The sequence below is a fragment of the Symphodus melops genome, assembly GCF_947650265.1.
Source record: "Symphodus melops genome assembly, chromosome: 3".
NCBI classification, from domain to species: domain Eukaryota; kingdom Metazoa; phylum Chordata; class Actinopteri; order Labriformes; family Labridae; genus Symphodus; species Symphodus melops.
Window position 1 is genome coordinate 5,705,009 of NC_136693.1, and position 14,165 is coordinate 5,719,173.

The window sequence follows — 14,165 nt, forward strand, 5'->3', positions numbered from 1 at the left end:
TTTATGTGGTAGGACTATGCAATACTTTTCAATAAGATCTTAAATAAAAAGAGAAACCATTCTTTATTAAATGTTAAGACTTAGAACCTAATTATGACCAGTAAATGTTTTAAATACCATTATGTACAACAAACCTCAATACACTTTGATCACAGGGAAATTCACCATAAAACTATCTTCTATAAAGACAAAAGAAAATGAGACAAAACATTTACAACCGACAGCCTTGAGCGTCAATCCCCACTCAAAAATCAAAAGACTATGCTTGCTTAAAGGCACTGAGGTACACCTAAAGAAAGATTGTTACAGTGACTAAGGATTAGAAAAGGACAGCATATACATTTACAAATAAAAACATGAAAATACTAATACCTACAAACATGTAGGTCTAGCTGGAAAATATAAACTATCTTCAACTATCCAGTAACACTTGACTTTGTCTGCAGTGTAATTACTAACAATACAAAGCCAAAATGATGAATATTTGACAGATGTATAAAGTGTTCTTTCTGCTCATTATCATTTTTTGTAAATACATACTCCATACTATCTCAGCAACTTGGTCCTTTTGTTACAGCAGGATCCATAGAAACACAATGGTATTCTTAGAAAGTCAACATAAATTAACAATGACATAAAACGTGCTTTCCCAATTTTTCTTCATTTGCCCTCAGATGAGCTATTGACCTCACTTCATCTTAATCAGTTTGCAGACTTTAACAATAAAAAGAAAAAAAAACCTTTATCCCTTCACCATCATTAATCAGCATCTCAGTCTATACAGTACTCCACACAAAAGCTAAATGAAAACAGCAACTGTGTTCAACTGTGTTCAACTGTGTTCAACATGTAACATGATGTGTCTCACTTTACAGGGCATACAACCTGTAAAGGAAGTCACTATAAAGCATCTGAACTTGGTTGTATAAAGTGTACTGTAGGAGTTCAAATGTCAAAAAGGCAGAAGAAGAAAAGACCCATAACAATCTGACAGACAAGTAACTGTGTAACAATCTTCATGCTGCTGTGGGGACAAACATAGAAACAAACATTATCATTTGTTCATTATAAAACAATCTCATGTCCAGTATTTTAAGACATGCCTGCAGTGTTACTTTCGACATGTCAATCTCCACATGATAGAAAAGTCTTATCACGAAAATGAGATCACGCTTTGCTGGCCTTCTCAACTTGAAATCATTGATAAAATGCATTTTTTTTTTTTTTTTTTTTTTACTAATCCTCATCTCTTTTGCTGAGTGCACAATAGGATTTCACACATTTACATCCTTGGTATGATACAGAATATAGTTGTCTAATTTTGCCAAATTTCTCTCCTTCTGTGAATTATATTTACCGTCAGTTTGTCTGAATCCTACATTTTCCAGAATTGTATTTCAGCACAAAATAATATTCTGTGTACTGATCAGGGTTGTAAAATTATACACTGACAACTAACACATTTACAACACCACATCACGCATCACATTGATGATCTTATGGAGAGAAGAATTACATTCTTCCTAACTTGTTTTCTGGCTCTGTTCATTAATAATCAGTTACCCTCCAATCCCCCAAACGAATAGAACTATGTTGGTTTATGGCTCCCTGGTATGATGGTCTGAGCAGAGACTAGCCTGAGGCACTGAGGAAGTGGAAAACAGTCTAATTTTCCATGTTCCTGCCAAAGGCTCCCTGAGCAGCAGAGCTGGCAGCGCTGGTTGCTGCAGTCTGAACGTGTCTGTTGGTCAGGACTCCGCTGGAGAACTCCTGCTGGGCCTTGGTGAAGCTGGCCCCTGTCCTTCTGTACTTGGAGTGGACCTGAAGGCATAAGTGACAGATTAGGGCATAGACAGGAATATTCATTGTGTTAACTTTAGGCCAATTGTTCTGGTCTTGTTTTGTCTGAAAGTCAGGGGGATATGGTTAGAAGAAACAAAGAAATGGTCCATTTCTGTAATGGTTAATGGAGTTGAGCTTGTTTAGCACTTTTCTAGTCTTCTGACAATTGAAAGCGCTTTTACACCGCAGGCCACAGGCTCTGAGCACAGGTTGCTATGTAAAGTGGCCATCAAAAGTAACTAATCACATAGATACACTGCCGACGAAGCAGGAGATCGAACCCTCGACCTTCCAGTTGAGAGACAACATACTTTACTGACAGTCAACCCATGGTAACAAGTACTGATTTTGATTTGTTTGTTTTCTTTAAGAATTTGACCAGATTGCAACATGGTCATATGGTGAGTTGTAAAAATCGTCTGTCTTTGCCATGAACTGTTGCATTCATTTCAAAGAAAAGATGATGATTTCCATTTAATGTTAAGTAATTTATTTCAAACATAAAACATCCACTAAAAAGCAACAGAGCATTGTTGGTCATACAGCTGCCATCGTCAACAGACTGTTCTCATAGAGACAGGACAGATGAGCAGAGCTTTTTTCTTCAGTGCACACACACTTTAAGCTTGCACTTTTGAGCAAACTTTTTCTGCCTGGAAAAAAACTCTAAGTGGACACAGGCCTAAGAATTGTGCAATTATGCAGAGACCGTTTAAAATCTCAATATTAGCATTTAAAGACAAACATACCATTTTTAGTAGGATTACAGCCAGGATAGCGTTTACAGTGAAGAAACCAGCCACGACCATCATGACCACAGCCACAGCCAAGTTTACACGGATCATGCTGATGGCTGTAATCCATCCACTGTTGACAAGAGATACACAAACAACAACAATTAACAGTGAGTGTGTGTAAATAACAGCACACAGGCATTATAATAGTGTGATTCAAACAGTATCCTACCCAGAGAAAAGGGATTATGAAGAGTTTGAAAAAGTAAAGGATGGAAACTAAAGGCTTAATACTTATTACATGGTATAGAAAAGAGCCTCAAAAGGGAAAAGTCCCACACTTACAAAGCCGCAACCCAGACAAGTTAAAGCAGCAGGAATCTGTCAAAGAGAAGCCAGCGAGGAGAAACACGCCAAGAAGACACAGACACACACACAAAACCAACATTTAATGCTGAAGAAAATAAGAGACTGATTGTTAGCAATGAGTGACTATCTCATGCATTTTGACAACACCATTGGAATTTCACAAACATGTAGATGATCAATTCAGTTAAAAAGGTTAATTAGTGTGAACGCCTAATATACGGAGGCTGTGGTTGTCCATGCAATGTCAGGAGTTTGAATGCAACCCGGGGCCATTCTCTTTCTCCCTGATTGCTGACTCTTTGCACTACTCTTTCACATAAATAAATGTACAAAAAAAAAAAAAAAAGTTTTCACTGACCTGTTTCCCCATCTGGGGATCCCTACAGTCTGAATGATGTACACAGCCACTTGGAAAAAAAAGACAAAAAAGAAGAAGAAGAAGCTGAAGGAGCTGTCTGACCTAGTGAGGGAAATAACACAAAAAACAAGTTGTTGATATATAACCTTTTTATCCCGTAGGGACTTCATATCGTGTAAAAGCATCAATAAGAACTAAAACAAAGCAAGCCAAACATTTCTACCAGTGCTGTAGTTAATTTAGAGAATAGTTCATCAGCGGTGTACCTGAAGGCCTTGTATACGGGCCTGTACCAGCAGATGAAGGACACAGGGGTGAAGAGGATGAACCAGAGGATGGAGAGACCAAAGTCAACACCATACGTAGCGTCTACAGTGAAGTAAGCTAGACAGGCCAGCACGTTGAGGAAGAGGGTGGCACCGTGAACTTCAGAGACAACAAAAGAAGACATCAACCGTAAAGGACGAATACATCATCATTCCTTTCACAGCTAAACTTTTTTTCTTCTTCTAATAAGCCAACAGGAGGCTGTTGCTAAGTGTGGAGAAATTTGTTGTTGAAATCCATAATTCATTATGTGTGACTGAAAATAATATGGACTGCTTTTTAAGGATATACTGTACAGCTGAATAAACAAATCCACTTTTGCCAAATTGTTGACATCTACCATGAGAAATACTGTAGTCAAATGTAACATACACATGTATAGACATGTTTAGATAAAACCATTTGTATGGAGGAAAAAAACTGCTTGCGTGGGGACGTACACATCCAGAGGTAGTACATTCTCTTGCAGATCCTGCGGTATTCCTCTGGGATGTCCTGCTCAAAGTCCTGATGGAAGCACGGCTTCACAGGGAAGATCCTGGGTAGAGGAGGCCAGTTGTTCTCTTTTTCTGACAGACAAGAACAACATCTGGTTTAACAGTGCAACTGTAGTCCTCAGTTCTTTTTTTTAATAACATCAAGATGTATAATGAAAGACAAGTTCAACTTCTTACCACCAGTGCTCGTTCTGCCTCCATTCCTGCTCTGCAGCTCCTGCTCTCTCCGCTCCAGATCGGCTGCTTTCCTCTCCAGCTCCTCCTGCTGTTTGATTAGGTTAGCCTGGCCAGCAGCTGCGTTTGCCTGGAGGGAGATGGAAGATCTGCAATCTGACCACTGTGTTCACTATCATCACTACAGCTCCCTGCTGCATGTTCCATCTGAGAGGAGTTCTGATTTGAAATCAATGAGCTTCACAACTGAGAACCTTAAATCTATTCCCAGACCTTTTTCAGCTGTGCAAGACAGAACATCCTGAGAAAACTGCATTATCCTTGTTGTTGTAACCATTAACTCTCACTATTTAAGGCACAGTGTGTAGACTGCAGCCAGGGGGCTCTCAATCAGTACAATAAATAAATATGACAGTATAATCCTCCAAGGGGACAGCCTGGGTTCAAATCCAATCCGTGGCACTCTCTCTCTCTCCCTGATATCCTACTCAATCCAATGTCCTCTGAATGAAAGGAATAAAAACCTTCAAAAAACCATAAAACCGTAATGTCACATATGTCAGACTCACTTGTGCACTCTGATCCGTCGAGGCCTGAAGGACGGCAGGTTGTGAGGAGGCAGCAGCGATGGGGATTGTCTGACCAGAATTGGTTCCCTTGGTAAAAGATATGATTTTTAACTTTCAAGAGATTACCTCAATACGATTCAAGGACACTTCATCACATTCACAGCTAGCGTAAAAGCAGAGGTACTACCCACATCAGCAACAAATGGGTTGAACTCCCCAACATTTGTCGTGGCTCCACTGGTGGCTTGTGTGATGGAGTCATCCTGGAAAACATTGAACAGATTAATGACCTCGGATGTAATAATGACTCATTAATGATTTGTGTCAGCATATATTGTGCCCGAGAGAGTGCAAACTAGGCCAGTAATAGAAGTCTACTTACATGTTTTGTTATTTCACATCAAATAAACTATTAATAGATCCCTGACACAAGGGCACATTTGAAACAACAATTATTAGGTGTGACCCTTTAAATATAATATAAGAAAAAACATGTAACACTGCAATTGTCTCCATCGTCTGTAACTTTTAAATCACTTTGTGTCTTACAAGAACTTTTAACCCAGCATTACACAATAATACAGGGATTTAATTAATAAACATAAAACACACCAACTCTTTTGATGACACAAAGTGCATCATTATTTATGTCTGTGGGTATATATAATAAATAAACCCGTATTTATCAATGGCGTGTTTATAATCAAAGTCGGTTGATTGCTCAGTGTTATTAGCAGACACCTGTTTTGCACACCTGCGCAGGTGAATTAGCAGCCTACTCATAAGTAATGTGTTATAACAGACAGTTTTACACAAAAGCTTGATAAAAGACCTACACAAAACCTACAACGTGTCATGAGACATTATAGTGACGATTCTTGGCCAGGAAATACTCAAGCCAAACCGGGCCAAACCCAGCAACCAACCAAACAGGTTTTTGTTTCAGCATATCTCTTTCAGTCTGCAATTTAGACAAAAACGCTGCTAAAAGACGTGTAAACAAACCAACTCACTCACCTGGAAGGGATTAACGTCAACAGGGTCCGCAAAGGGGTTGCTATCAAATTCCGACATTGTACAGAAAAGTTTGTCTTGTGTGAAATAAACAACGACAATTCTCGTGTCCCTGTCTGCGGCTGCTCCTCCTCACTGCTTCTGCTGTGACACACAGGGCCTCTGCGCATGCGTCAGTCGTGGCGTTCGTCAGGGGGGATGTCCCCGAGTCAGTCGTTATCAATTAAGTTAGTTTACCTTTATTTGAAGAGTAACGTAAATTGTTTGCCATTTTGCAATTCTCGTGACAGAAATTAAACAAATTTTTTTTTTTCGAAATAGGACCCATGGTTGTCGTCGACATACATGGCATGTAAAATGAGATCTTTGTAAAAGTTTAGTCTGGTGTCCAGTGGCTTTAAGATGCTTTTGGGTGTTGTCGGAATTCTGGGAAATGGTAAAAGGATAACGAAAAAGTTCCTCGGAACATTTGAATGTCATATATAGCCATCAAATGTTCTCTTTGAAAAACAGCAAAATAATATAACTCATTGTTACAAATAAGACTAAAATTACATCTTTTATCAGAGGCCCACACATTAGGAGCCTACATATTGTTAGATAGATGGTTTAATAAAGGTTAAATTAATAAACAAAACAAAAACAAAGAGTGAAAATTGAAGTGCTTGCATTTCAACGACTAAGGTTGATATTGAAAGGGAATAAAACAATTTTTAAATGTGAAGGAAAATCTACCCACAAAGTTTGGGCTACATTAAAAATGTGTTTTTGTAGCTGTTGTGTTCTTTATATGGAATTGCAATGGACAATTTCTGTTTCTTGATATTCAGATTTTGTAGCTCAGTCCGTATGGACTTGAGTTGGGAACCGGAGGGTTGCTGGTGCGGACCAAAAATTAATTGCTCTGGTAGCTGGAGAGGTATCAGGGCACTTCTCGAGCACTGCTGAGGTCCCCTTGAGCAAGGCACCGCATCCCAACAATGCTCTGGTGCGCTCCCAGCGTCCCAAAGCAGCCCCTCTCTGACATCTCTCCACCAATGCATGTCCACAGGTTCTGTTTGTGCACATGTGTGATTCAGACCTATGTGAGTGTGAAATGTGTCCTAAAAATATAATAGTGTAAATTTCCCTCAAATCGAAAAGAAAGTCAAACAATGAGAGTGAGTAGTGAGAAGAGTCAGACAATATCTGTTTGCTTCGAGTAGTTAACATCAATTGCAGTGAGTTCAAAGTGCACAACCATTGTGTGTGCCAAGTATTAATCTTAAATTGCTTACAAGATTTATCTTCATATTGCTTCCCCCTCTAAGAGAAATAATGTCTTTATATGATCTTTCAAAGGCTAAATGGTTTCACATTCGTATGGTGAGGAGTTTTGTTCATTGGTAATTATATTGGTATGAGGGCCTATCATATTGAATGCATGGTAGCATATCAGCCGTCGCTCTCTTTGTTCCTTGTCAGACCCAAAAGGAAAGTACACTACACAGCTTATGAACATAAAAGGTCAAAATGTAAAGTTCTGATTTAAACATGAATACGATTTGCTCAGTACGAGTACTTCAACAATGGAAATAAAGATTTTTAAAAGGACAAAAACACAACACATTCTCAATAATAAAGACAAAAGTCAGACTGTTTTTATATTCTTGTTTGGTTGCTATTCAGCAAACACTTTTGAAACAGGAGGTGGGGTCTGTTTTGGAGTGGAGGGGTAACAATAGAGTTCAAAAACAGAATGGCATTTATCCCCTACACTGTACATATGATCTGTACATGACATTTGTTGTATGGCTGTTAAGCAGTGAATGCAGGGGTTTATAATACACATTTAACATTCTTTACAGAGCTGGGATCCCCTTGGCTGGAATACAAACCAGCTGACTTGGTCCCTTTGATGGCGGTATTTCCCTTGTAAGGGGGAAAAAAAGCAGCACAAAAATTTAAAACATATGGAGTGGTTTTCTCTTTTTCACGCATACACACAGTCGAACATGAGCGCTCAGCACATGCACACGCACGCACATAAATCATCCACTACCCAAATCCGTACATATCTGTCCATTATACTCGAGAAGAAAAAAAAAAGATAAATATTTGACTTCAACTACCCAGCGCAGGCTGGTGTTCCGGCTTTGTACAGTATTTATACCTGTATATTATATGCTATAAAGAATTTCTGTGACATTAAAATTCATTAAATAAGGGGAAAATATTTTTGTAATAACAGAGAAACCACTGCTTACACTGATTGTTTTGAACTGTAAACTCATAAAGCAGCTAATAATATTGAGCTTAAAGTTCACTGCAACATCAATGACGCTGGATGTTGCCTGATTTCATCTCATCTTCTGTAATACACTGCCTTAGCTTACCAGCTCTGTAACTTTCCCTGATGCTAAGTGGTCCTCGGCATATTCCAACATTCCCTTTTCTCTGTCCTCCTGCTCAATGCATCTCCTCTTGGCGCTAGGTAAAAAGCAGCCAAGGCACTGTGAGAGCATGGTTGGCAGTTTAGTCCACAGAAGAGGAGCCCTTCCATTAAGTTATGTCCCTCTATAAAACAACCCCCTCAGGAACAGTGTACACGGCACTTGGGGAGACTTCTTTGCAGACTTCCAACAAAGAAAGGCGAAGCAAAATGCTTTGAAGAGTGGAGATCAGTCACCATTGCGTTACCTCCCATTGAAAGCTTATATCCTGCCACGGAGTTAAAAAAGGGAGTGCTTCTGTGTCCCAGTGTCCTTCATACCATAAATTCATTGTTGCCATACAAAATTTGCTGTGGTAGGTCTGAAGGGTCTCTGCCGCGCCCTTCACCTTCTCTGGAGTGCCTCCTGGTTGAATGCTTGGCCCCCCTAAGTTTCTGTTTACCCCTCTCTGCATTGAAGGTGCCTCTGCTAATAAACTGGGGCACATCATCATATGACACTTCCTGATCTCCTGTCGGGCTCATGTCTGTGCTGTCGGATTGGGAGGCTTGAGAAGTATTGAGAGCCTGGGCTGAACCTGAGGGAGACTTGTTGTTAAAACGAAAGCGTCGGCCTGCGGCAGAGGACGTTGGCTGAAAGTGTGACGAAGAGGAGTAGGAGGAAACACTGGAGCATGAATCCACCGAGTCCACAGAATCAGGCTGACGGCGGAGAGCACGTCGTCGGGGGCTCTGTATGTCAGATCTCCGAGGCCAGGGGGAAGTCACCATTGGACCTCTCTCTGAAAGGGAAAGCCAAATCATGTCGAGATTATAGGGTGTCTTTCATCTCTTCAGCCTTAAACAGAAAGCACTTGTGAGGTGAGTTGGGAAGTTATGTGGTATAAATACTAAGCTACTGTACTTAAGTACAGTTCACAGATACCTTTACTTGTAAATGTCTGACAACTTTTACATTTACCCCTTCTAATTTAACACTATATATAATACCAATATTTGTACTTTTTTGGTCCTTACAAGTTTAATGGGAATTGTCAGATTTTTTTTCTTTTTTTGCATTCTTGTGGCCATCTCAACCGAACTTTTACCAACTTCAACCAAAAATAGAGCAGAAAAAAGGTAAACTCCTTTGGATATTAACACTACACTAACATCATCTATAAGCAGTTATAATGATTTATAAATAATCCATCAGAGTCATACAGAATGGTTAGGTTTAAAAACCTCCAACATTTGACTTGTGGTTCAGCTGATGATATTATTTTAGATTGTACATTTCAGACCCCCTAATTCTTCACTATTACTTTAGTGAAAACTTCTGCTTTTTTATACAAGTATTTATACTACTGCTTGAGAGATAAGTGAGAATACTTTTGCCACCTCTGAAGGTGAGTCTGGCTGTCCTGCCTGATGTCTTACCAGAGAAGTCTGAAATGGTTCCCTCAGAATCCACGTTGAGGTTTTCAGAGCTGTCAGCTGTACCGATAGACGCCTCCGACTCCAAGGTCTCATCATCTGAAGCTCTTGGCTCCAGAGCCAGCATCTCAAAAGTCAGTTCCTCTCTGCAGAGGCAAACAATATGGGAATTAGCAACATCAACTGAGCACACAACACACAAGCTTATTATGTGCAAACTTTTAACATATATTTATAATACTTATAAAGTTTTTTTTTTATAAAAGTTAAAACTCCATTAACAGTTTTTACTTCTCTTTCTGCAGGCTCTCAATTTGCTCAGTCAACACTCTCTCTTCCTGCTGCATGGCTGCCTGCTCATGCTCAGAGATCTCTGGTAAAGAGTCGGCTCTTTCTTCGCCATCACTTTCTGTTATCACGGCGTCAGGCACAAACGGCAGCCGGGCACTAACTGGAGGCGAGGGTGTGTGGTAGCTGAGTCGCTGTACGTGTCCTTTTCCCTGGGAGACAAATAAAAGGGCAGATGTTATCTTCTCCGTGATGTAAATTTATCACGTGTGCCTCATTACAAAGAAGTTCACCAGCACCAAACAATCACAGATCATTTCACCACTTATTCACTTCACTTGCACGGGCAGTGACTGATCCACATGAAATGACAAGCCAAGGTTAGCACAATACTGCAACACTAAACCACAACATAAATACAGGACAATACAACACAAACATCACCTTTTTGGCTGCATTTGGCTGCTTTAAAGACAAAGTGAGAAGCAAAAAGAAGAGGAATCAGTAATGCCATGAAAGTCATAAAGGTCAGTTGTTTAATCTAATATTTAATGTCTGTCATCTGATTTCCTGCCTTAAAGCTGGTTATTCCTGCAGTGGAGCATTTACTGTCAGTACTACGGAAATTATCTCCTTTGATCCTGAATATGAGCTGATATCACTAGATTTAGTCACCAGTCAAAAAGCATTTGATTTGAGTTTCATTGTTCAATTCTCTCACCAGCCTCTCACCAGCAGAGGGTGCTATATGTATAACAACAAGTAGTTAGAATGTCAAGCAGTGATGGGCATAAATGCTCAGTTAATTTCAAGTTGAGTGACAAGCATATATATCGTTATGACATTTTCTTTCCCTACCAAACATTAATATCGGTATCGGCCCCTAAAACTCCACATCGGTTGGGCCCTAGTTTTTTTTTTGCATATATTCTGTAAAAAGTATCATATCTTGTGTATACTGGAAAAAATGAACGTAATACTAATAATTGATATCAGACCACAACTGCAGACTATTTTGCCAGACCATATAGTTAAATCTACACAGGAAATGTTTGTTAAATACAACACATACATATTTTAAGTAACAGCAGAGGATGAAATTGTTTACTTTGAGTGTCCCGTACTTCATACATACATTACATCATTTTCTAAAGTGAATTATCAAAGATATATAAAATACAGACTTACACATACACATGGAAATATAACAGAAACAAAATATAGAGACTAAGTGAAATAGTGACTCATGCTTTAAGGGATGGAGAAGATGGATATCTTTTTTTTTTTAAAAAGGTGAGACCGAGCAGTGATCGCTACAACAACAACAGCAACATCACCAGTGGATGATGGTTTGGGGTTGCAATCCATGGTTTGTGTATACATACCATAGTGCGCGCTATGCTCAAAAATCTAACAGCTATAAGTGCGGGTTTCTGAGTAAAGGAAAGGACAGGTTAGGTGGAAGAATATGGAGAGGAGACAAACAGCTCAGTAAGGGGAAGGTGAAGAACTGAAGGAGTTAGTTCAGTCAGGTAGATTTAGCAATGAATCAGTGGTTATTACGACACTTATCTAATAACAGGTGGTAAGGGTAAGTCATAGTCACACTATGTGGTCTTACCATTGATCGTCTAATCAGTGTCAGTCTGCACTTGGCTTTATTCTCAGCAAACTCCAGGCTGCTGATGTCCTTTAGTCGCACTTTGTATTTATTCATCTGTTCACAGATTATAAGTTCTACACACCTGAGGAGGGATAGAAACAAACGATGTCAGAGGGACTTGACTTAGTGCACAACTTCACGTCAAAGCAAAACGATGAGTAACTGAAAGAATCAATACTTCTGAAACACCGTTGAGTGAAAGTAGAGATACGAACTGAGTGATTTTCGTCTGTCAATACCCCCTTTTGACTTATTTTAAAGATTTTATTTTGAACACAAACGGAAATGAACCAACAAAAGAACTGATTGACAAAAAAATGAGAATAAAAAATATACTGAAAAATTAATAGTCAAAAGCTTTTACAAATCCAAAAGAGAGTCGGAACATGTATAAAGTTACTGATGAAACTTTAAAAATGAATGTTTAAGGGGTTTGTTTAAAGTTCTTATCTAATCATTAAACCGAATTAAACTTTACATTTCATAGAAATAATACTGCCTTTGGCGGTGACATTTTCCTCGACAATGATAATCAATTTGAGGAAGCCTTCACTTGACTTAGACATCTAAGTTTTTCCTTCGTTTTACATTTTCTCTTCTTCTCTATCAAAACATTGAGAAGTCTGTGCTCTCACTGCCCATATAAATGTTAATAAATTAGATTTTGATCACTATGAAAGCCCTTTGTTCCTTGTCTCCACATGACACACATTAATTTAAATCAAATGTTTTTCCCTCCTTATCATGTGAATCCCAACTTACATGCAATAATTCATTTCATAGACATAAAATAGATCCTTACGCTGTAGTCTTGCTGATGTCCTGGACGCTCTGCAGTGGATCGATGGTGTCCGGGCAGCGCAGAATACACGGAGCAAAAACTATAGCCAAGGCATTTGCTGACATGCGATTTGTGTCCTCTTGCAAGGCGATCCTGATGAGCACACATACAGTATAAGTATTCTGTCAGCGAGCAAATAAAGCGGTTTAACATCTAAAGCGCACTCTGAGATTACATTGAGACTTTTTATTACCTGACGAGGTGAAATATGAGGCGTTCTAGAGTGTTCAGGTGAGTTCTGCTTAGCTGGTCAATAATTGAATATACAGCTCGGATGGTTTCTTTTTTATCCCGCAGACCTGGAGAGACATTTCCACAAGACAAATCACCACGTATGATAGAGCACATAATGTATCTTCTGTTGTTCTTTGTGCTGTATTACAATCCGGGACAGAAAATCCAGTGTGATGCCCTCAAACAAACACAACAGAATTGGATAATTTGCTGACCACTTACCCATAACACGTATGAACTCCTCATACAGCTCAAACGTCATCAGAGGATTAGGCAGCTCTCTCAGCCATTGCTTGAAAACACTTCCAATAACATGGATGTTGTAGTCATCAAGATTCGTGCTGTCCACGTCTGTGTGTTTAAAACAGAATACTTATTAATCCCATTTAACTGCAAATAAGCACTACAGAATTGTTCCTAAATGTTGGTACTATTTAGATTAAAAACACAATGAATCAGGACATGCTTCGGTTATGTGGCACATTGTGATTGATGGATAACCATCATAGTAGCCTAGCATAGCAATACATATACATGTCGTCCACATATATTCTCTTCTAGTTCCACAAAATCAAGATGGCGACAACAAAAAAATCAGAAAAGGAAGGCTTAAGAGTGAGAACAAAAAGTGGATGATATAAAGTTGGCCACCGCTATGTTTACTATGCTTTAATTCCATTAGGTATCATCATTCATCTGTTCTTCAAATTCAATAATTACCTGTGTCAAGTCCAAGCTTGAGCTCTTTGATTTTGTTGGCGGATCCTGATTTTCTGTATATTCCTTCAGTGTAGAGGCCATGCATCTCTATGTAGTTTATAAGCTTCTCTACTACTAACGGCACGGTCCTCTCATCGTTAGTCAGACGAGAAACTTCAACACCAAACTGCCTGGAGGAAAGTTCTGGATCAAACTGTTTCATGAAAGAAGACAAAACTTTGTTAAAACACAGAAACAAGCTCACAGCCTGTATCGTATACGTCAAAATCTATCACTACAAGTTTATACGTTTTGGAAATGTAACACTAGCTACAGTACATGGACTCACAGTCACACAATTAATGTCATGGGATGTTATTGACTGGGCACACAATATGGCCGACTCACCTTCTTACTGCATTTGTTGGTCGTCTTCTGGCAGCACTTTCTGTGGCAGGCGTAGCGACACACTGGATGAACACAGCCAGAGAAATCAAACAGGTCATTTCCATTATCCACAGAGAGACAGTGCCTCCTCATTATTCAGTGAACAGTATGAACAAAACAAGAACAAAAAGTTATCGTGAGATATCGAGAGACCATAGCAACATCGGCTGGCGTGAAAAAAACATCCTGTGTGAATATAAAGCACAAGCTGTGTGGAGAAATGTCCGCAGGAAGTGAGCAGCAAACCCCATGAGTCCAGTTG

General features: G+C 39.3%; 2 protein-coding genes across 8 annotated transcripts in view; both read right to left on the reverse strand.

Moving 5' to 3' along the window:
* Positions 1-44: 44 nt before the first annotated feature.
* scamp2l (secretory carrier membrane protein 2, like) lies at positions 45-6,096 on the reverse strand. Its single transcript, XM_079339267.1, has 9 exons — positions 5,888-6,096; positions 5,062-5,133; positions 4,871-4,957; positions 4,305-4,431; positions 4,071-4,199; positions 3,570-3,729; positions 3,304-3,405; positions 2,592-2,709; positions 45-1,821 (listed from the first exon to the last, which is right to left on the reverse strand). The coding sequence occupies exons 1-9, from the start codon at positions 5,942-5,944 to the stop codon at positions 1,666-1,668; spliced, it is 1,008 nt and encodes a 335-aa protein (XP_079195393.1). The 5' UTR covers positions 5,945-6,096; the 3' UTR covers positions 45-1,665.
* A 1,396-nt stretch (positions 6,097-7,492) lies between these two features.
* myo9aa (myosin IXAa) overlaps positions 7,493-14,165 on the reverse strand; it is a 100,640-nt gene continuing 93,967 nt past the window's right edge. For 3 of the 7 annotated variants that reach the window (XM_079339536.1, XM_079339540.1, XM_079339534.1), the window contains 11 exons: positions 13,865-13,926; positions 13,478-13,670; positions 12,980-13,108; positions 12,717-12,822; positions 12,485-12,616; positions 11,641-11,764; positions 11,405-11,452; positions 10,464-10,484; positions 10,023-10,231; positions 9,735-9,877; positions 7,493-9,097 (listed from right to left, as the gene is read on the reverse strand). In XM_079339536.1, coding sequence (XP_079195662.1) covers positions 8,631-9,097; positions 9,735-9,877; positions 10,023-10,231; positions 10,464-10,484; positions 11,405-11,452; positions 11,641-11,764; positions 12,485-12,616; positions 12,717-12,822; positions 12,980-13,108; positions 13,478-13,670; positions 13,865-13,926 — 1,634 coding nt within the window. In that variant the 3' untranslated portion in view covers positions 7,493-8,630. The remainder of the gene's footprint in view (positions 9,098-9,734; positions 9,878-10,022; positions 10,232-10,463; positions 10,485-11,404; positions 11,453-11,640; positions 11,765-12,484; positions 12,617-12,716; positions 12,823-12,979; positions 13,109-13,477; positions 13,671-13,864; positions 13,927-14,165) is intronic. The other 4 variants (XM_079339539.1, XM_079339538.1, XM_079339535.1 and 1 more) reach the window with 3 other exon arrangements.

What these genes read in the sequence shown, in the direction of transcription:
- scamp2l (XM_079339267.1), bottom strand. Translation starts at nt 5,944, where the DNA reads ATGTCGGAATTTGATAGCAACCCCTTTGCGGACCCTGTTGACGTTAAT. An exon ending in CCCGTATACAAGGCCTTCAG is followed by an intron (nt 3,406 to 3,569) that starts GTACACCGCTGA and finishes TTCCCTCACTAG; the next exon opens with GTCAGACAGCTCCTTCAGCT. An exon ending in CTGTAATCCTACTAAAAATG is followed by an intron (nt 1,822 to 2,591) that starts GTATGTTTGTCT and finishes TTATGCCTTCAG; the next exon opens with GTCCACTCCAAGTACAGAAG.